Raw genomic sequence first — 23667 nt, forward strand, 5'->3', positions numbered from 1 at the left:
ACATTCACTACTCACATTCACTACTCACCCTCACCACTCACCCTCACCACTCACCACTCACCCTCACTACTCACCCCTCACCACTCACCCTCACCACTTACCACTCACGCTCACCACTCACCCTCACACTCACCACTCACCTTCACCACTCACCCTCACCACTCACCACTCTTCGTCACCACTCATTCTCACCACTCACCACTCATCCTCACCACTCACCACTCACCACCACCACTCACCCCCACCACTCACATTCACTACTCACATTCACTACTCACCCTCACCACTCACCCCTCATCACTCACCAATCACCCTCACCACTCACTGCTCACCACTCACTCTCACCACTCACCACTCACTCTCACCACTCACCCTCACCACTCACCCTCACCACTCACCACTTACATTCACCCTCACCACCACCACTCACCCTCACCACTCACCCTCACCAATCACTACTCACCACTCACCCTCACCACTCACCACTCTACTTTACTACTCATTCTCACCAATAACCACTCACCACTCATCCTCACCACTCACCCTCACCACTCAACACTCTTCTTCACCACTCATTCTCACCAATCACCACTCACCATTCATCCTCACCACTCACCACTCACACTCACCACTCACCACCACCACTCACCCCCACCACTCACATTCACTACTCACATTCACTACTCACCCTCACCACTCACCCCTCATCACTCACCAATCACCCTCACCACTCACTGCTCACCACTCACCACACACTCTCACCACTCACCCTCACCCTCACCACTCACCACTCACATTCACCCTCACCACTCACCCTCACCACCACCACTCACCACTCACCCTCACCACTCACCACTCACCTCACCACTCACCACTTACTCTCACCACTCACCACTCACACTCACCACTCACCCTCACCACTCGCCCTCACCACTCACCTTCACCCCTCACCACTCACTACTCACCCTCACCACTCACCCTCACCACTCACCCTTGCTACTCACCACTCACCCTCACCACTCACCACTCTTCCTCACCACTAATTCTTACCAATCACCACTCACCACTCATCCTCAAAACTCACACTCACCCCTCACCACTCACCACTCACGCTCACCACTCACCACTCACCCTCACCACTTACCCTCACCACTCACCACTCACCCTCACCACTCATCACCACCACTCACCCCCACCACTCACATTCACTACTCACATTCACTACTCACCCTCACCACTCACCCCTCACCACTCACCCTCACCACTTACCACTCACGCTCACCACTCACCCTCACATTCACCACTCACCACTCACCCTCACCACTCACCATCACCAATCACCCTCACCACTCACTGCTCACCACTCACTCTCACCACTCACCATCACCACTCACCCTGTTTAACAGCAGAGGTCTCACTCCTAATCAGTCCAGCGGCATTGTCTTTTTAAATCCTTTATATTAAGTTCACTTGCTTGCTTGCGTGCTTGCGTGCTTGCTTGCTTACGACCGTGCAAATATTTCGGTCGTTTTTTAACCCACTTCCCGTGATCCAATCGAGCTGACATTTTCCACACAGACTCGTTGTGCGTGACAATTAATTTTCGTGAAAATTTTTTTCCAAAATTTTACACTGTTTAGGGAAAATGTTTTAAATATTTAATTACCAATTGCTTAATGCTGGCAGACAATCATCTGACCCATATGTGGCAGCCATCTCAAGCCAGAGGACGAGAGGACTCTAGCCGCCACGCATATAAAGGATTTAGAGTGAAAAACTAAGTTTTTACGGGTTAATTTTTCATTGTTTGCGTCATGCTGTGTGCAAGCTACCTGCTCTGTCGCTCCACACGAAGCTTCAGGTCTTCTCGGCCACAGTCATTCCCTCCCTTATCTACGCATGCGAAACGTGGACCCCCTTATTGGAACAGCTTCACCGCTTACACACATTTAGGCTGGCCTGCCTACGATCCATCCTGGGTCTAACCACGCTGGATTGTGACGAGCTCACAAATCCTTTAAAGATCTGAACAAAGTCCATGAGCTCCTCCGACAGGCAAGGCTGCGTTGGCTGGCCCATGTAGCCCGCATGCCCAGACACCGCATGCCTAAACAGCTTTTGTTCGGCCAGATCGTTGGGAATAAACGCGCGCAGCACGGGCTAGAGAAGAGATGGAGTGATGTGCTACAGGAGGATGTGCAGCTGAGTGGACTTGACGATGACTGGTACCAGCGGTGACACATAAAGGACTTAAGTCGTGTAGGCAGTTTGAGCAGCTTTAGACAAGACGTGTGATCCTGCCCATACTCGAGCATGGAGCGCGTTCACTTGTTCAGCTCTTCTGCGCATTCGTCCTCGCTGCGCTTGGACGAAAATAAATTAATTAATTTCGATATTCACTTCCGTTTATTCGGGACCCCGGGGTCCCGCCATAAGGTTAATATGTCCAACAGTAAATACATTTAATTGGTATTTTTGACACTTGTCAAGAGCATTCTCAACTATGTTCATCTGCATACTTTTGTAACTGATAAATTATGGCGCATAGTAATCATGCCCTGCATTGAACTGAACTTTACACTCTTCTGCAAGTTTATACGTTTCCAGTCGGGGCATTTCCCTTCTCATTGCTGTCGCAGCCTGCCAGGTTTTGGAAATGTTCTGTGCTCTGGCACTGGGTGAGGTTAAACAACCTGTACATGCTCAAGTTCCCCATGTGGGTGCAGTATTCACGCTGTCGTGGCGTATGGACAGCAGTGGACCGCGGGGCTGCTGTTGTCCAAGGACCACTGGTGTTGCAATGCCGCAATGCCGTCAGATATCTGCGGAAGTGCTTCAGATGCTACGATTGCTCGTGGGTTTTTAAATGAGTACAATGTCATTGGTGCATGGTGGTCTGCAAACGCAAGTTGAAGGGTTGATAGGGACAGCTCATGGACCAAGAAGCGAACGTGAATTTATATTCTGTGTTGAGATGGGTAAATCACACCAGAGTTGAATATGACCATGTTATTCTGCTTCTACAAGCGAGAGAATGAAACATTATATTATTCTGAGGTAATAAAGTTGACAAGTGTTGTAAATGTATTACAATGAGAAAGCCATCTGCTGTGCAAACATGAATGCACTATACTCTTTGGTTCTGTCGGTAAAGTCACGTAGGTATAAAATAAATAAAACAAAATTGTATTTTATTTTATACCTACGTGACTTTACCGAAAGAACTAAAGAGTATGGATTCCTGTAGTCACGAAAGTTTCAAATCAAGAATGAATGCACTATGGTGTAGCATCTAATCAAAAGGGTTGTATTTATTAAATTAGCCTCCAGTCAATTTTATAACATATGTCTTACTCAACAGGCCTATGTTTACAGAAAGATGACTGATATCGTATATTAAATATATCGGCTTATAAATGATCATGGCCAATTCCATCATTGTTGAATGATGGAAGGAACTGTGGAATTGCCAGCCTTGCATGTTATCATTGGGATTTTTTTAGTTGAATACGACCAGCTTTTGTCCCACCAATTTAAGAAGTGTTTCTTTTTAAAGTCCGTAGCGAGACCAAGAGCAGCAGCTGGGCAAGGGTGGCCCGCATCTCTAATCTCACACCTGAGGCGAGACGCAACTTGATAATTTTGTTTATTTGAGTGAAGCATCTGCGTTGGGCAGTTTGATGTCTTTTCAGCCTCGATTTAAATGAGTGCAATGTATGAAGAGATACCATCATCACGTGAGTGGAAGATAAGTCAATAATAAAGAGACGCAACATGTTGGAGATGACACAAAGCGGAGTTCAAAACTGTGGAGTTCGTTTTTTTCAAAGTGCTGAGATTACGGGTCAAGGTTGACATCCCAAGAGAGTAAAATCAGTCATGTTAACCGTGCATGGAATTGAGACGGGTGTCAGCAACGGATGTAAGGAAGTGTGGCGATCTAAGATCGACGATGTAAGTAGCACAGTCAACTCATTGTTCAAGCTTTTCAATTTATAAACAAACAAAACAATCAGCATCACGGCCAGCGTGGTTGAGTGTACTGGCAGTCTATAATGCAGACTGTACAAATAGTTATTAAGCTGGGTGAGTGGACTGGCAGTCTGTAATGCAGACTGTAGCCTGGTTATTAAGCTGGGGGAGTGTATTGGCAGTCTATAATGTAGACTGTAGCCCGGTTATTAAGCTGAGTGAGTGTACTGGCAGTCGAAAATGTAGACTGTAGCCTGGTTATTAAGTAAAGGGAGTGTACTGGCAGTCTATAATGTAGACTGTACAAATAGTTTTAAGCTGGGTGAGTGTACTGGCAGTCTATAATGCAGACTGTAGCCTGGTTATTAAGCTGGGGGAGTGTACTGGCAGTCTATAATGTAGACTGTAGCCTGGTTATTAAGCTGAATGAGTGTACTGGCAGTCTATAATGTAGACTGTAGCCTGGTTATTAAGTAAAGGGAGTGTACTGGCAGTCTATCATGTAGACTGTACGAATAGTTATTAAGCTGAGTGAGTGTGCTGGCAGTCTATAATGTAGACTGTAGCCTGGTTATTAAGCTGAGTGAGTGTACTGGCAGTCTATATTGTAGACTGTAGCCTGGTTATTAAGTAAAGGGGAGTGTACTGGCAGTCTATAATGTAGACTGTACGAATAGTTATTAAGCTGGGTGAGTGTACTGGCAGTCTATAATGTAGACTGTAGCCTGGTTATTAAGTAAAGGTAGTACACTCACCACTCACCCTCACCACACACCATCACCACTCACCGCTCACCACTCACCCTCACCACTCACCCTCACCACTGACCTCTCACCACTCAACCACACCACTCACCCACACCACTCAACACTCACACTCACCACTCTCCCTCACCACTCACCCTCGCCCTCACCACTCACCCCTCACCACTCACCCTTACCACTACCACTCACCCTCACCACTCACCCTCACCACTCATTCTCACCAATCACCACTCATCCTCACCACTCACACTCACCACTCACGCTCACCACTGACCCTCACCACTTACCCTCACCACTCACATTCACTACTCACATTCACTACTCACCCTCACCACTCACCCGCACCACTCACCCTCACCACTCACGACCACCACTCACCCTCACCACTTACCCTCACCACTCACATTCACTACTCACCCTCACCACTCACCCTCACCACTCACCCTCACCACTCACCACTCACCCTCACCACTTACCACTCACCACTCAACCTCACCACTCACCCTCCCCACTCACCACTCACGCTCACCTACTCACCTTCACACTCACCACTCACCCTCACCACTCACCACTCAAGCTCACCACTCACCCTCACTCACCGCTCATCAGTCACCCTCACCACTCACCTTCCCCACTCACCACTCACCAATCAAGCTCATCACTCACCACTCACACTCACCACTCACCCTCACCACTCACCCTCACCACTCACCACTCTCCCTCACCACTCACGCTCATCACTCACCATTCACCTACACCACTCACCATCACCGCTCACCCTCACCACTCACCCCCACCACTCACACTCACCACTCACCCTCACCACTCACTCACTCACAACTCACCACTCACCCTCACCACTCACCAGCACCACTCACCACTCACCTCTCACCGCTCACCACTCACCATCACCACTCACTCTCACCGCTCACCACTCATCCTCACCACTCACACTCACCACTCACGCTCACCACTGACCCTCACCACTTACCCTCACCACTCACATTCACTACTCACATTCACTACTCACCCTCACCACTCACCCGCACCACTCACCCTCACCACTCACGACCACCACTCACCCTCACCACTTACCCTCACCACTCACATTCACTACTCACCCTCACCACTCACCCTCACCACTCACCCTCACCACTCACCACTCACCCTCACCACTTACCACTCACCACTCAACCTCACCACTCACCCTCCCCACTCACCACTCACGCTCACCTACTCACCTTCACACTCACCACTCACCCTCACCACTCACCACTCAAGCTCACCACTCACCCTCACTCACCGCTCATCAGTCACCCTCACCACTCACCTTCCCCACTCACCACTCACCACTCAAGCTCATCACTCACCACTCACACTCACCACTCACCCTCACCACTCACCCTCACCACTCACCACTCTCCCTCACCACTCACGCTCATCACTCACCATTCACCTACACCACTCACCATCACCGCTCACCCTCACCACTCACCCCCACCACTCACACTCACCACTCACCCTCACCACTCACTCACTCACAACTCACCACTCACCCTCACCACTCACCAGCACCACTCACCACTCACCTCTCACCGCTCACCACTCACCATCACCACTCACTCTCACCGCTCACCCTCACCTCTCACCGCTGACCATTCACCCTCCCCACTCACCATCATCACTCACCCTCACCACTCACCACTCACCTTCAGCACTCTCCCTCACCACTCACCCTCACCCTCACCACTCACCCCTCACCACTCACCCTCACCACTCACCCTCACCACCACCACTCACCCTCACCACTCACCCTCACCACTCACCCTCACAACACACCCTCACCACTCACCCTTACCACTCGCCCTCACCACTCACCACTCACCTTCACCACTCTCCCTCACCACTCACCCTCACCACTTACCCCTCACCACTCACCCTCACCACTCACCCTCACCACCACCACTCACCCTGACCACTCACCCTCACCACTCGCCCTCACGACTCACCCTTACTACTCACCACTCACCCTCACCACTCATTCTCACCAATCACCACTCACCCTCACTACTCACCTTCCTCACTCACCACTCACGCTCATCACTCACCACTCACACTCACCACTCACCCTCACCACTCACCACTCACCTCTCACCGCTCACACTCACCACTCACCACTCACCCTCACCACTCACCCCTCACAACTCACCACTCACTACTCACCACTTACCCTCACCACTCACCACCACCACTCACCCTCACCACCACCACTCACCCTCACCACTCACCCTCACCACTCACCTTCACCACTCTCCCTCACCACGCACCCTCACCTCTCACCGCTCACCCTCACCTCTCACCACTCACCCTCACCACTCACCCTCACCACTCACCCTCAATACTCACCACTCACCCTCACCACTCACCACCACCACTCACCACCACCACTCACCCTCACCACTCACCCTCACCACTCACCCCTCACCACTTACCCTCACCACCACCACTCACCCTTACCACTCACCCTCACCACTCACCCACACTACTCACCCTCACGACTCACCCTTACTACTCACCACTCACCCTCACCACTCATTCTCACCAATCACCACTCACCCTCACTACTCACCTTCCCCACTCACCACTCACGCTTATCACTCACCACTCACACTCACCACTCACCCTCACCACTCACCCTCACCACTCACCACTCTCCCTCACCACTCATCACTCACCCTCACCACTCACCTCTCACCGCTCACCACTCACCATCACCACTCACCCTCACCTCTCACCGCTCATCTTCACCTCTCACCACTCACCGCTCACCACTCACCCTCACCACTCACCCTCACCACTCACACTCACCACTCACCCTCACCACTCACACTCACCACTCACCACTCACCCCTCACCACTCACCATCACTTCTCACCACTCACCCTCACCACCACCACTCACCCTCACCACCACCACTCACCCTCACCACTCACCCTCACCACTCACTTTCACCACTCTCCCTCACCACTCACCCTCACCACTCACCACTCACCCCTCACCACTCACCCTCACCACTCACACTCACCACCACCACTCACCTTCACCACTCACCCTCACCACTCACCACTCACCCTCACCCTCACCACTCACCCTCACCACTCACCCCTCACCACTCACCCTCACCACTCACACTCACCACCACCACTCACCTTCACTACTCACCCTCACCATTCACCTTCACCACTCACCACTCACCCTCATCACTCACCCTCACCACTCACCATCACCCTCACCACTCACCACCACCACTCACCACCACCACTCACCCTCACCACTCACCCTCACCACTCACCACTCACCCCTCACCACTCACCCTCACCACTCACACTCTCCACCACCACTCACCTTCACCACTCACCCTCACCACTCACCACTCACCCTCACCACTCACCCTCACCACTCACCCTCACCACTCACCACTCACCCTTACCACTCACACTCTCCACCACCACTCACCTTCACCACTCACCCTCACCACTCACCACTCACCCTCACCACTCACCCTCACCACTCACCCTCACCACTCACCACTCACCCTTACCACTCACCCCTCACCACTCACCTTCACTACTCACCACTCACCCTCACCACTCACCCTCACCACTCACCCTCACCACTCTTCCTCACCACTCTTCCTCACCACTCACCCTCACCACTCACCCTCACCACACACCCTCACCACTCACCCTTACCACTCACCCTCACCACTCACCTTCACCACTCTCCCTCACCACTCACCCTCACCACTCACCCCTCACCACTCACCCTCACCATTCACCCCTCACCACTCACCCTCACCACTCACCCTCACCACTCACCCTCACTACTCACCCTCACGACTCACCCTTACTACTCACCACTCACCCTCACCACTCATTCTCACCAATCACCACTCACCCTCACTACTCACCTTCCCCACTCACCACTCACGCTTATCACTCACCACTCACACTCACCACTCACCCTCACCACTCACCCTCACCACTCTCTCTCACCACTCATCACTCACCCTCACCACTCACCACTCACCTCTCACCGCTCACCACTCACCATCACCACTCACCCTCACCTCTCACCGCTCACCCTCACCTCTTACCACTCACCGCTCACCACTCACCCTCACCACTCACCCTCACCACTCACACTCACCACTCACCCTCACCACTCACACTCACCACTCACCCCTCACCACTCACCCTCACCACTCACACTCACCACCAACACTCACCTTCACTACTCTCCCTCACCACTCACCTTCACCACTCACCACTCACCCTCATCACTCACCCTCACCATCACCACTCACCGCTCACCCTCACCATTCACCCCCACCACTCACACTCACCACTCACACTCACCACTCACTCACCACTCACCGCTCACCAATCACCGCTCACCATTCACCCTTGCCACTCACCACCATCACTGACCCTCACCACTCACCCTCACCACTCATCACTCATCCTCACCACTCACACTCACCACTCACCCTTACCACTCACCCTCACCACTCACCCTCAGCACTCACCCCTCACCACTCACCCTCACCACTACCACTCACCCTAACCACTCACCCTAACCACTCACCCTCACTACTCACCCTCACGACTCACCCTTACTACTCACCACTCACCCTCACCACTCATTCTCACCAATCACCACTCACCCTCACTACTCACCTTCCCCACTCACCACTCACGCTTATCACTCACCACTCACACTCACCACTCACCCTCACCACTCACCCTTACCACTCACCACTCTCCCTCACCACTCATCACTCACCCTCACCACTCATCACTCACCTCTCACCGCTCACCACTCACCATCACCACTCACCCTCACCACTCTTCCTCACCACTCTTCCTCACCACTCACCCTCACCACTCACCCTCACCACACACCCTCACCACTCACCCTTACCACTCACCCTCACCACTCACCTTCACCACTCTCCCTCACCACTCACCCTCACCACTCACCCCTCACCACTCACCCTCACCACTCACCCCTCACCACTCACCCTCACCACCATCACTCACCCTCACCACTCAACCTCACCACTCACCCTCACTACTCACCCTCACGACTCACCCTTACTACTCACCACTCACCCTCACCACTCATTCTCACCAATCACCACTCACCCTCACTACTCACCTTCCCCACTCACCACTCACGCTTATCACTCGCCACTCACACTCACCACTCACCACTCACCTCTCACCGCTCACCACTCACCCTCACCTCTCACCGCTCACCCTCACCTCTCACCACTCACCGCTCACCACTCACCCTCACCACTCACCCTCACCACTCACACTCACCACTCACCCTCACCACTCACACTCACCACTCACCACTCACCCTCACCACTCACCCCTCACCACTCACCATCACTTCTCACCACTCACCCTCACCACCACCACTCACCCTCACCACCACCACTCACCCTCACCACTCACCCTCACCACTCACTTTCACCACTCTCCCTCACCACTCACCCTCACCACTCACCACTCACCCCTCACCACTCACCCTCACCACTCACACTCACCACCACCACTCACCTTCACCACTCACCCTCACCACTCACCACTCACCACTCACCCTCACCCTCACCACTCACCCTCACCACTCACCACTCACCCCTCACCACTCACCCTCACCACTCACACTCACCACCACCACTCACCTTCACTACTCACCCTCACCACTCACCACTCACCTTCACCACTCACCACTCACCCTCATCACTCACCCTCACCACTCACCATCACCACTCACCGCTCACCCTCACCATTCACCCCCACCACTCACACTCACCACTCACACTCACCACTCACTCACCACTCACCGCTCACCACTCACCGCTCACCATTCACCCTTGCCACTCACCACCATCACTCACCCTCACCACTCACCCTCACCACTCATCACTCATCCTCACCACTCACACTCACCACTCACCCTTACCACTCACCCTCACCACTCACCCTCAGCACTCACCCGCACCACTCTTCCTCACCACTCTCCCTCACCACTCATCACTCACCCTCACCACTCATCACTCACCTCTCACCGCTCACCACTCACCATCACCACTCACCCTCACCACTCACCCTCACCACACAACCTCACCACTCACCCTTACCACTCACCCTCACCACTCACCTTCACCACTCTCCCTCACCACTCACCCTCACCACTCACCCCTCACCACTCACCCTCACCACTCACCCCTCACCACTCACCCTCACCACCATCACTCACCCTCACCACTCAACCTCACCACTCACCCTCACTACTCACCCTCACGACTCACCCTTACTACTCACCACTCACCCTCACCACTCATTCTCACCAATCACCACTCACCCTCACTACTCACCTTCCCCACTCACCATTCACGCTTATCACTCACCACTCACACTCACCACTCACCCTCACCACTCACCCTCACCACTCACCACTCTCCCTCACCACTCATCACTCACCCTCACCACTCACCACTCACCTCTCACCGCTCACCACTCACCCTCACCTCTCACCGCTCACCCTCACCTCTCACCACTCACCGCTCACCACTCACCCTCACCACTCACCCTCACCACTCACACTCACCACTCACCCTCACCACTCACACTCACCACTCACCCTCACCACTCACCATCACTTCTCACCACTCACCCTCACCACCACCACTCACCCTCACCACCACCACTCACCCTCACCACTCACCCTCACCACTCACTTTCACCACTCTCCCTCACCACTCACCCTCACCACTCACCACTCACCCCTCACCACTCACCCTCACCACTCACACTCACCACCACCACTCACCTTCACCACTCACCCTCACCACTCACCACTCACCACTCACCCTCACCCTCACCACTCACCCTCACCACTCACCACTCACCCCTCACCACTCACCCTCACCACTCACACTCACCACCACCACTCACCACTCACCCTCATCACTCACCCTCACCACTCACCATCACCACTCACCGCTCACCCTCACCATTCACCCCCACCACTCACACTCACCACTCACACTCACCACTCACTCACCACTCACCGCTCACCACTCACCGCTCACCATTCACCCTTGCCACTCACCACCATCACTCACCCTCACCACTCACCCTCACCACTCATCACTCATCCTCACCACTCACACTCACCACTCACCCTTACCACTCACCCTCAGCACTCACCCGCACCACTCTTCCTCACCACTCTTCCTCACCACTCACCACTCACCCTCACCACTCACCTTCACTACTCACTTTCACGACTCACCCTTATTACTCACCACTCACCCTCACCACTCATTCTCACCACTCACCACTCGCGCTCATCACTCACCACTCACCCTCACCACTCACCCTCACCACTCACCCTCACCACCACTACGCACCCTCACCACTCACCCTCACCACTCACCACTCACCCTCACTACTCACCCTCACGACTCACCCTTACTACTCACCACTCACCCTCACCACTCATTCTCACGAATTACCACTCACCCTCACTACTCACCTTCCCCACTCATCACTCACCTCTCACCCTCACCACTCACCACTCACCCTCACCACTCACCACTCACCCCTCACCACTCACCCTCACCACTCACACTCACCACCACCACTCACCTTCACTACTCACCCTCACCACTCACCACTCACCTTCACCACTCACCACTCACCACTCACCCTCATCACTCACCCTCACACTCACCATCACCACTCACCGCTCACCTTCACCATTCACCCCCACCACTCACACTCACCACTGACACTCACCACTCACTCACCACTCACCGCTCACCACTCACCGCTCACCATTCACCTTGCCACTCACCACCATCACTCACCCTCACCACTCACCCTCACCACTCATCACTCATCCTCACCACTCACACTCACCACTCACCCTTACCACTCACCCTCACCACTCACCCTCAGCACTCACCCGCACCACTCTTCCTCACCACTCTTCCTCACCACTCACCACTCACCCTCACCACACACTCTCACCACTCACCCTCACCACTCACCCTCACTACTCACCCTCACGACTCACCCTTACTACTCACCCTCACCACTCATTCTCACCACTCACCACTCACGCTCATCACTCATCACTCACCCGCAGCACTCACCCTCACCACTCACCCTCACCACCACCACGCACCCTCACCACTCACCCTCACCACTCACCACTCACCACTCACCCTCACTACTCACCCTCACGACTCACCCTTACTACTCACCACTCACCCTCACCACTCATTCTCACGAATTACCACTCACCCTCACTACTCACCTTCCCCACTCATCACTCACCACTCACACTCGCCACTCACTCTCACCACTCACCCTCACCACTCACCACTCTCCCTCACCACTCACCACTCACCCTAACCACTCACCACTCACCTCTCACCGCTCACCACTCACCATCACCACTCACCCTCACCTCTCACCGCTCACCCTCACCTCTCACCGCTCACCCTCACCGCTCACCACTCACCCTCACCACTCACCCTCACCACTCACACTCACCACTCACCCTCACCACTCACACTCACCACTCACCCTCACCACTCACCCCTCACCACTCACCCTCACTATTCACCCTCACCACTCACCACCACCACTCACCCTCACCACCACCACTCACCCTCACCACTCACCCTCACCACTCACCTTCACCACTCTCCCTCACCACTCACCTTCACCACTCACCATCACCACTCACCCCTCACCACTCACCCTCACCCCTCACCACTCATCACTCACCCTCACCACTCACCCTCACCACTCATCCTCATCACTCTCCCTCACCACTCACCCTCACCACTCACCCTCACCACTCACCACTCACCCCTCACCACTCACCCTCAACACTCACACTCACCACCACCACTCACATTCACTACTCACCAACACCACTCACCCTCACCACTCACCAATCACCCTCACCCCTCACCACTCACCCTCACCACTTACCACTCACGCTCACCACTCACCCTCACACTCACCACTCACCCTCACCAGTCACCATCACCACTCACCAATCACCCTCACCACTCACTGCTCACCACTCACCACTCACTCTCACCACTCACCATCACCACTCACCCTGTTTAACAGCAGAGGTCTCACTCCTAATCAGTCCAGCGGCATTGTCTTTTTAAATCCTTTATATTAAGGTCACTTGCTTGCGTGCTTGCGTGCTTGCGTGCTTACGACCCTGCAAATCTTTCGGTCGTTTTTTAACCCACTTCCCGTGATCCAATCGAGCTGACATTTTCCACACAGACTCGTTGTGTGTGACAATTAATTTTTGTGAAAATATTTTTCCAAAATTTTACACTGTTTAGGGAAAATGTTTTAAATATTTAATTACCAATTGCTTAATGCTGGCAGACAATCATCTGACCCATAGGTGGCAGCCATCTCAAGCCAGAGGACGAGAGGACTCTAGCCGCCACGCATATAAAGGATTTAGAGTGAACAACTTTGTTTTTACGGGTTAATTTTTCATTGGTTGCGTCACGCTGTGTGCAAGCTACCTGCTCTGTCGCTCCACACGAAGCTTCAGGTCTTCTCGACCAGTCATTCCCTACCTTCACTATGCATGCAAAACGTGGACCCCCCTATTGGAACAGCTTCACCGCTTACACACATTTAGGCTGGCCTACGATCCATCCTGGGTCTAACCACGCTGGATTGTGTGACGAGCTCACAAATCCTTTAAAGATCTGGACAAGGTCCGTGAGCTCCTCCGACAGGCAAGGCTGCGTTGGCTGGCCCATGTAGCCCGCATGCCCAGACACCGCATGCCTAAACAGCTTTTGTTCGGCCAGATCGTTGGGAATAAACGCGCGCAGCACGGGCTAGAGAAGAGATGGAGTGATGTGCTACAGGAGGATGTGCAGCTGAGTGGACTTGACGATGACTGGTACCAGCGGTGTCAAGATCGGCCTCAGTGGAGGAGGCTCGTGACTGACGTTACTGGCCACTTGGAGGCAGTCGTCCTCCAACAACAACCGGGGGCGGAGGAGCGACGCTCACAACAACGAGTGGAGCGCCGGGTGGCTAAAGCACAGCAAGTTGCCAAATTAGGGGGCACAGGTGGTGCATCAGCCAGTCATCTCGGTCGTCTCAGTCAGTCGACCTGTGGCACCTGGGTCTGGCCCGTGACCTCCTGCCAGCGGGCGAGTGGGGAAGGTGAGTAGTGAGGGTGGTGGGGTCCCGCCATAAGGTTAATATGTCCAACAGTAAATACATTTAATTGGTATTTTTGACACTTGTCAAGAGCATTCTCAACTATGTTCATATGCATACTTTTGTAACTGACAAATTATGGCGCATAGTAATCATGCCCTGCATTGAACTGAACTTTACACTCTGCTGCAAGTTTATACGTTTCCAGTCGGGGCATTTCCCTTCTCATTGCTGTCGCAGCCTGCCAGGTTTTGGAAATGTTCTGTGCTCTGGCACTGGGTGAGGTTAAACAACCTGTACATGCTCAAGTTCCCCATGTGGGTGCAGTATTCACGCTGTCGTGGCGTATGGACAGCAGTGGACCGCGGGGCTGCTGTTGTCCAAGGACCACTGGTGTTGCAATGCCGCAATGCCGTCAGATATCTGCGGAAGTGCTTCAGATGCTACGATTGCTCGTGGGTTTTTAAATGAGTACAATGTCATTGGTGCATGGTGGTCTGCAAACGCAAGTTGAAGGGTTGATAGGGACAGCTCATGGACCAAGAAGCGAACGTGAATTTATATTCTGTGTTGAGATGAGTAAATCACACCAGAGTTGAATATGACCATGTTATTCTGCTTCTACAAGCGAGAGAATGAAACATTATATTATTCTGAGGTAATAAAGTTGACAAGTGTTGTAAATGTATTACAATGAGAAAGCCATCTGCTGTGCAAACATGAATGCACTATACTCTTTGGTTCTTTCGGTAAAGTCACGTAGGTATAAAATAAATAAAACAAAATTGTATTTTATTTTATACCTACGTGACTTTACCGAAAGAACCAAAGAGTATGGATTCCTGTAGTCACGAAAGTTTCAAATCAAGAATGAATGCACTATGGTGTAGCATCTAATCAAAAGGGTTGTATTTATTAAATTAGCCTCCAGTCAATTTGATAACATATGTCTTACTCAACAGGCCTATGTTTACAGAAAGATGACTGATATCGTATATTAAATATATCGGCTTATAAATGATCATGGCCAATTCCATCATTGTTGAATGATGGAAGGAACTGTGGAATTGCCAGCCTTGCATGTTATCATTGGGATTTTTTTAGTTGAACACGACCAGCTTTTGTCCCACCAATTTAAGAAGTGTTTCTTTTTAAAGTCCGTAGCGAGACCAAGAGCAGCAGCTGGGCAAGGGTGGCCCGCATCTCTAATCTCACACTTGAGGCGAGACGCAACTTGATAATTTTGTTTATTTGAGTGAAGCATCTGCGTTGGGCAGTTTGATGTCTTTTCAGCTTCGATTTAAATGAGTGCAATGTATGAAGAGATCCCATCATCACGTGAGTGGAAGATAAGTCAATAATAAAGAGACGCAACATGTTGGAGATGACACAAAGCGGAGTTAAAAACTGTGGAGTTCGTTTTTTTCCAAAGTGCTGAGATTACGGGTCAAGGTTGACATCCCAAGAGAGTAAAATCAGTCATGTTAACCGTGCATGGAATTGAGACGGGTGTCAGCAACGGATGTAAGGAAGTGTGGCGATCTAAGATCGACGATGTAAGTAGCACAGTCAACTCATTGTTCAAGCTTCTCAATTTATAAACAAACAAAACAATCAGCATCACGGCCAGCGTGGTTGTCTTGTAGCCATGAACTGTTGTGAAGGTGAAAGTCGCTCGGGACAATGATCTCACAAACCAGAAAGAAGCAAATGGATGTTGGGGGCCAAATATACGAATTGATGTTTTTAATTATTTGGTATTACAAGTACAGTCTTCACTGCCAAATTTAAGTGCTTTTTACTCTTCATAATTATATCAGCAACGTCCCTATGCATGTTGTATATGTTTGTGTATTCGGTGTTTGAAAATGAAGACAAGGTCTCTACCACCTTATCTCTAAACATATTGACGAATTATTTTATCTGCAGCCATGCACGGAAACATAATCGAAATCCATCAGGTGTTTACTTTCCCACAACCACGCCCCTTGCCTGGCTGTTGAACTACACTGGTGATAAACAAACAAACACAGCTCGTACGTGCTGCGGATTTTCACACAGTCATGTCTTTCAAAAGTGACTTTCCTTGACCTCACAAAAGTCTGGATAACTATCAGTTACGGAGACCCTCCCAATCAGCATTATTGAAATGCCACAGAATGCCTTTAGCCTTCCTCAATTTTCACGTCAAGGTGAAGGGATACCGCACGGTGATTAGACAGTGGTCACGCGTGCTAATTCGTGCATTAACATCAACAGTGTATTGAGTTGTGGGCTGAGCTAAGATAGGGCTTGCTATGTAGTAGCACAGTTCATTGTTCAAGGTTGTTCTCAATTGAAAAACATCCAAATGCCGTCTTCAAGTGTAGCGTGGATTCTTAACAGCGTGAACGATAGGACGAGGGTCGCACCACCAGGATACACGTCCAGTGGCAGTCCTACAATGGGAGAATTCATTTATTGGAGGGAGGGAGAAATACGGAGACCTACAGATGATCAAAATCAAGACCAGAGATCGCAAGATCATGGTTGGGTAACACAAAACTCACTCTTCAATTCCAAAGAGTGAAAACGGCTGTGGGCTGGGAACATTGAGTGTGCGAGGTCAGATGATGGTAAGATCCCAGTTTCTATTATGTAGAGTATTCAGTTGTTTTAAGGTGATGATAAACAAACGTGATGTTACTGTGACGTTGCAGACATCTTACAGAAGGAAAACAAGACATGATCGTTTAGCCACAGTAGAGCAATTATCATGTTTTAACAAAGCAATAAAGGAGAAGCTTTTCCCAGCGTTCACTGGGCTGGTACAGCCAGAGCACCCGACAGCCGAAGGCCACTCACTATGTTCGCAAAAGTCGCCTCACCACTGCTCCCAGCAATCATCTGCTTGGAGCCGCATCCGGTCACGAACCGGCACAACAGACGACTCCAGGTGGCACACACACACACACCACGTAATGAGGCAGCGTTTCCAATGGGCTTTGGCTGCGGGTACTAGCCGGCGGCACCATGGCCTGCAGGGAACCCGTTTCACTGGGATACCGCGTAGCAGGTGGAACTACCGTGAGAAGACACGCGAACCACAGCCAGAGCCGTACAGTATTGGATCGAGTGCTGGCCGACAACCACAACCAGATATTGAAACGGGGTTTGGTGGTGGTCATACCTTGTACAATTGAGATTTGGCAGAAAGAAGAGATAGTGAGGTGTGGTAATGACCTCTTGACTGTGAACTATCAAAGACAGTAACATGAAAATTCAAACACTCACCAGTGCAGCCCATTCTTCCTCTTCGTTTGTATGTTTGATGGAGATGCAGAGCAACAACTACAATTTCACATTCATGTGGTCAAGCCAGATAACCACGTCAGGAGCAGCGAAGTGTATCATCGCTGTGGTGTCTACTTCATATTTGTGGATCGAGCATTGCGTCGTTACACGTTGTACCGTCTATTCTGGATGACCACAGTCCCACACTGGACCGTTTTTAAGTCTCCATTGGTGCATTAGGTATCCGCATCTGCCATGTTTGTGCAGTGGATGTGGTTTAGGGTGGACCATGAGCTTCACGGAAGATCAAAACCAGGGATCTTCTGCATTGGATCTTTTACGAGATGTTTGCGAGATGTGTTTGACTTCGTTCAGTTCTCCAAGCTTCATTGGGATTGAATTCGCACTGTTGAAGGATAAGCGCATGGGTCCAAAAGGGCTTGCGCGACTTCAAGCGATGACGAAGGACGAAATTGAGGTCCTGATGAATGGGAAGGTGACTGTTTTAATCTACAGTATTCGCAGGACTTCCCGAAGGGTTGTGGCGGATGGGTGGGGGAGAAATTTGTCACAGCACGAGCAGCCAGGGTATTGGGGTCGACTTGAGGGTTCTAGTGATATACCGCATTGCAGTGTTCAGTTGGACATCAACAAGTCGAGTGTGACTACTTCTGGTCCATACTGCTACACAGTACACGGCTACAGGGTACACGAGGGCCACCATGTATGACCGTAGCACTGAGGGGCTGATGCTCCCCAGCTTGTGCTTGCTAGTTTCTGGACCAGGTTGCCCCTTGTGTTGGTCTTGAAGGATACCTTTTTCAGGTGGTCGTGGAAGGTTAGCTTACTGTCCAGCTTCACTCCGCGATAGGTTGAAGTGGGGTAGTGTCGCATCGTGTAGCCGCAGTAGGTCACTTTCAGAGTGTGCTTGGCGCTCTTATTAATTATCAAGATGAAATGCAGTGACTGTTAGACATTGAAAAGCTTTGCTAATAATGTTTGGTCACTTATCCTGCAGCCAAAGGTGTTATATTTGCACGTAAAAATGCTGAGTTGATTATTTGCAAACAGGTGCAGGTGATACTGGAGAGATGTGTTATCAGTCGAAACAGATATGTGTAAAGTCAAGTATTGATTTCCTGACATAGTTGTTTCATCAGCGCATATAAAAGTCACGCAGAGGCTGGAATTGTAGCTGAGATCGCAAAAGCTTCCACGATGAGACTCATTATAGCCTTAGCTGCTGTCTGCATAGTAGTGGTGTCTGCTGTGCCTCCTAAGGAAAAGTTTTTCTTCCTGGTGAGTCTAACTTTCATTATCATTACACGGGACAAGGCTATTATACCAAGAATGTATACATTTGAACGGTTTTATAAAAAGGACAATCTTTAGTAAGAAAATGCTAATTTCTCCGGCCAGATATTCATACATCTATCATCACAATGGTTTTATCAATTGAGATAAATGTACTACAGTGCACGGTGCTGTATTTAAGATGTCAACCAGCCTACATACCCAGCCACCACATGAGCAAAATGGTGTCTGTCTGGCCAGATAGAGCGGAGGCTAAATGGGTGCATCATGAGATGGGCTGATGTGTGTAGGGGGTACATTTGGAACTGAGTGGACTTGCCATCCAGTGTTGTCAAAACCCAGTCTCAGTGCTTATAAATCGGCCCGTTTGGCAGCAGCCACCCTCTAGCAACAATGGCAGGTGGAGGAGCAGCACTGACACTTAGCACGGTTGGCTATATACGGTGCGAAAGAAGTTCAACATACATACCTACGTGACTTTACCGAAAGAACCAAAGAGTATGCATACATACGTGCTCACACCAACGGAACACTGGGTCGCTAAAATGCAGCAAGTTGGCACGGAGGGGGGTCCCCAGGGTTTCTGTCTGCCGATTAATTTAGTCAGTTACCCCAGAATATGGGAGACAAAGGCGCCCGGGCGTGGTGTTGGCCACCCAATCCCCTCGTGTGCCGTGCAGGCCTTCACAGGTGCTCGCAAGCAGCACTTGTCCCTACGGGCTGTTAAGGCTATACAGGCGATCCTTGTCTTGTATGGGTTTACAGGCGATCCGTGTCTTGTATGGGTTTACAGGCGATCCGTGTCTTGTATGGGTTTACAGGCGATCCGTGTCTTGTATGGGTTTACAGGCGATCCGTGTCTTGTATGGGTTTACAGGCGATCCGTGTCTTGTATGGGTTTACAGGCGATCCGTGTCTTGTATGGGTTTACAGGCATATCTTCCAGCGATTGCACATTTCCCATTCATGGCGATTTGTCCCTAATGGGGATGTATTATGCTGGGAGGCTCGGGCATTATTCAATTTCATGGTGGCCGAGTGTACACATACACGACGTAGTTTGCTCCCGACTGTATATATAAACATGTGAGTGTCACTGTTGTTTTGGCTGATTGCAGGACGTTGGCGAGCTGTGTCTGGAGGGAGGCCAGTGCAAGAGTGGATGTTGTAAGCGGGAAAATCTGATTGGCGCGCGCCGCTGTGCTGCTCTCTCCAGCGAGACCCAACTCTGCCAGTACGATGTGAGACCACGCAGGGCTGTGCCCACATCATCAGCTGTGGGGGCAAATGATGACCGGTGGCAGGGTGGTGGCGCAGGGTGGCACTGCGGTAGCACTCGTGCCTCGCAGGGTGCCTCTCTGTGTGGAGTTTGTATTCTCATCCCCTGTTCTGCTCGGTTTCTGAAATTAAAGGTTTTTATTTGTATTTTACCAGGTGAGGCCCACTGAGCTATTGGGCCTTTATAGCTTTTTTCAGAAGCGACCTCGCCATAATTAATAGCTCAACGAAGTGGCTTAACAGGTGGAAATATATAGTAGCCAAATGCTCTAAACGTGGGTTCTCTGGTTTCCACTGAGTTCTCCGGGTATTTCCCCTGGCTAAAAAAAACACATAAAACGTTACTCAGCAGTGGCCACTACGAAAAACACTGTGATCCATTATGGTGGACCTCAACGGCTCCTCTGCGATCCACCCGAAAGCCATGACCGACAATTGGCTGTGATATAATATTGCAACTCACCTATTAGCCACCGCTGGTGTAACTGATAACGGCCAAACATCCCAATGTTCAAAATGTTACCTGCAAATTACTCAATTGGGGATCACGCACAGCAGCAACATTGCTCCGACTGCGATAAAAGCTTGACAGGACCCTTCAGAAAAAGAGGCTTGAGACTGGCTAAAGAAGCAGATCAATAATTAGTCCAACACAAAATTATAATTAACGTCGTTGAAACCTCATTTGCCAGTAAAAAATATGATAATTGTTTTTTTACCCTTTTATCTGGCAACAAAACTGACACCTTTTTTACAAGGAGTCATGTTTGCATAGACCACAATACCTGCAGTCATAATGCAAACAAAACACATAACTCTCATAATGTATGCACTGTGATAATGTATGCACAAGGACAGTGCATACATTATCATAGTTATGTTTTTTGTTTGCATTATGACTGCAGGTATCGTGGTCTATGCAAACATGACTCCTTGTAAAAAAGGTGTCAGTTTTGTTGCCAGATAAAAGGGTAAAAAAACAATTATCATTAACGTCGTTGTGGAGAATATAAAGAATAATAAATAATCAGATAAAACGCCTCCTTCACATATTTTGTTCCTCCATATAATGTGATTGTTGAGCTATGTATAATATATTATATAGAATGTCGTATTCAACAAGGCACCATATTTAGCAAAGAGGATATAATCTCCATATATAAAAGGCAAAGTTGTGATTGTGTGTCTGTTCAAAATGTTTAGCGTACTTCCCGACATGCAACAAACTTGAAATTTGCCATGTGGGTACTTTCCAGACTGTACACTATGCAAACATTATGAAAATACACGTTTGTGTTTTTTGGGGGGGGTGGGGGGAGCTCAATAATGCATATATTTTTTGCACGGCAAGTGAGCCGTGACGTCAAATCTGTCATGTGACCCACGCGTGCGGAAGCGTAACGCATTGTAGTGTAGTGGTTAGTGTAGTAGTGTAGTGCTTGTAGTGTAGTGGTTGTAGTGTCGTGGTTAGTGCGCTGCGCTACGAACCCGGCCGAGTTCAACTCCCGCTCACGGCCACCACCGGTGACGATTATTTTAACCGGTCCTGAGCCTCCCCTAGGTCGACTCAGCCTCAAACGAGTAACTGGTGTGGTGTGTGAACATCGCCACTGGGGGCACAAAGGCGGCCGGGCGTGGTGAATCCAAGTCCCGGGGGAAGCCGGCTAGTGTTCTATAACTGATAGTTCTCCAGCATTGGTTCAAGCAAGCCTGCCTGCTGATGAGACACTGAATGTCAAAACCGGCCCAATGCTGCTGATATGTTGCACTACCAGAGGGCTGTGTGGCGGATGGGATGTGTACACGTAATATTGTGAATGTTTCTGTGGCAGGACAGATAATGTGCAGGAAGTAATTGTTTGCTTATTTGTTTTGTGAAATTAATTCAAGCATGACTTTGTTTCAATTGTGCCTTTCATAACAATGTGTTCATGTAAACATCAGAAAACAATCCAGAGATTCTCCAAAATGTTGCAACACGTAGCAAACAATTCTAATATACAGGGTGTTTTAAAAAGATGGACCCGATTTAAAAGCAGTACTGCTTTGAAGCAGCACTGCTTTCAAATTGTGTCCATCTTTTTAAAACAAAGCAGTACTGTTTTGAAATTGGGTCCATCTTTTTAAAACACCCTGTACTCAAATTCATCAACCACCTACATGATGCATAAAGCACACTTAAGAATACAAACTAGAATAGAGGCCGAACGAAATTCGGTTTCGGCGCCGAAAGTTGGCAATTGGCCACTTTCGGTTTACTTTCCGTTTCGACAACGACCTCTCGAGACGGAGTCTCACTGCTTCACGTATTCGAACAAACTGCGGCTGGCGCGAGCGTGAGTGACGAGGCCGGTGACCCCGGCGTGTGCACAGGGCATCCGGGACGTGTACTACGAGTGTCCGTGCGAGTCGGGCCTCAAGTGCGACGTGGACCGCACCATCGGTGGCATCATCGTCACCAACGATATCGGCGTCTGCATCGACCCCAACGACCCGTGAGGCAGCAGCAGCAGCGGCAGCTCTTGACTCCACTACAAGGACGAGCACTTGCAACATTCTCGCAGACAAAGCCGCGTAATCACCTGCACACGGTTCACATATACACACGTCAGCAGCACACGAGACCAGCACAACGAGTGTCCACATCGAATGTGAGTGCAACATTAGCTTTGTGAAAAACGTGCAACACCGTAGCCACGGTAACACCTAGCAGTGAGATCGAAAACATTGTGAACGTGACACTTAGTTTTACAGTTAAG

The 23667-nt window shown here is 50.7% G+C and overlaps 1 protein-coding gene across 1 annotated transcript; it reads left to right on the plus strand.

Annotated features, from left to right (window-relative positions):
* The first annotated feature begins 19534 nt into the window (after window positions 1–19534).
* On the plus strand, window positions 19535–23407 carry LOC144937463 (colipase B-like). Its single transcript, XM_078864707.1, has 3 exons — window positions 19535–19615; window positions 20749–20871; window positions 23282–23407. The coding sequence occupies exons 1-3, from the start codon at window positions 19535–19537 to the stop codon at window positions 23405–23407; spliced, it is 330 nt and encodes a 109-aa protein (XP_078720833.1).
* Window positions 23408–23667: the final 260 nt, after the last annotated feature.

This window comes from Lampetra fluviatilis, chromosome 19 (genome assembly GCF_964198595.1).
Source record: "Lampetra fluviatilis chromosome 19, kcLamFluv1.1, whole genome shotgun sequence".
Classification (NCBI taxonomy): Eukaryota; Metazoa; Chordata; class Hyperoartia; order Petromyzontiformes; family Petromyzontidae; genus Lampetra; species Lampetra fluviatilis.

What these genes read in the sequence shown, in the direction of transcription:
- LOC144937463 (XM_078864707.1), top strand. Translation starts at nt 19,535, where the DNA reads ATGAGACTCATTATAGCCTTAGCTGCTGTCTGCATAGTAGTGGTGTCT. An exon ending in AGGAAAAGTTTTTCTTCCTG is followed by an intron (nt 19,616 to 20,748) that starts GTGAGTCTAACT and finishes GGCTGATTGCAG; the next exon opens with GACGTTGGCGAGCTGTGTCT. An exon ending in CCCAACTCTGCCAGTACGAT is followed by an intron (nt 20,872 to 23,281) that starts GTGAGACCACGC and finishes GCGTGTGCACAG; the next exon opens with GGCATCCGGGACGTGTACTA.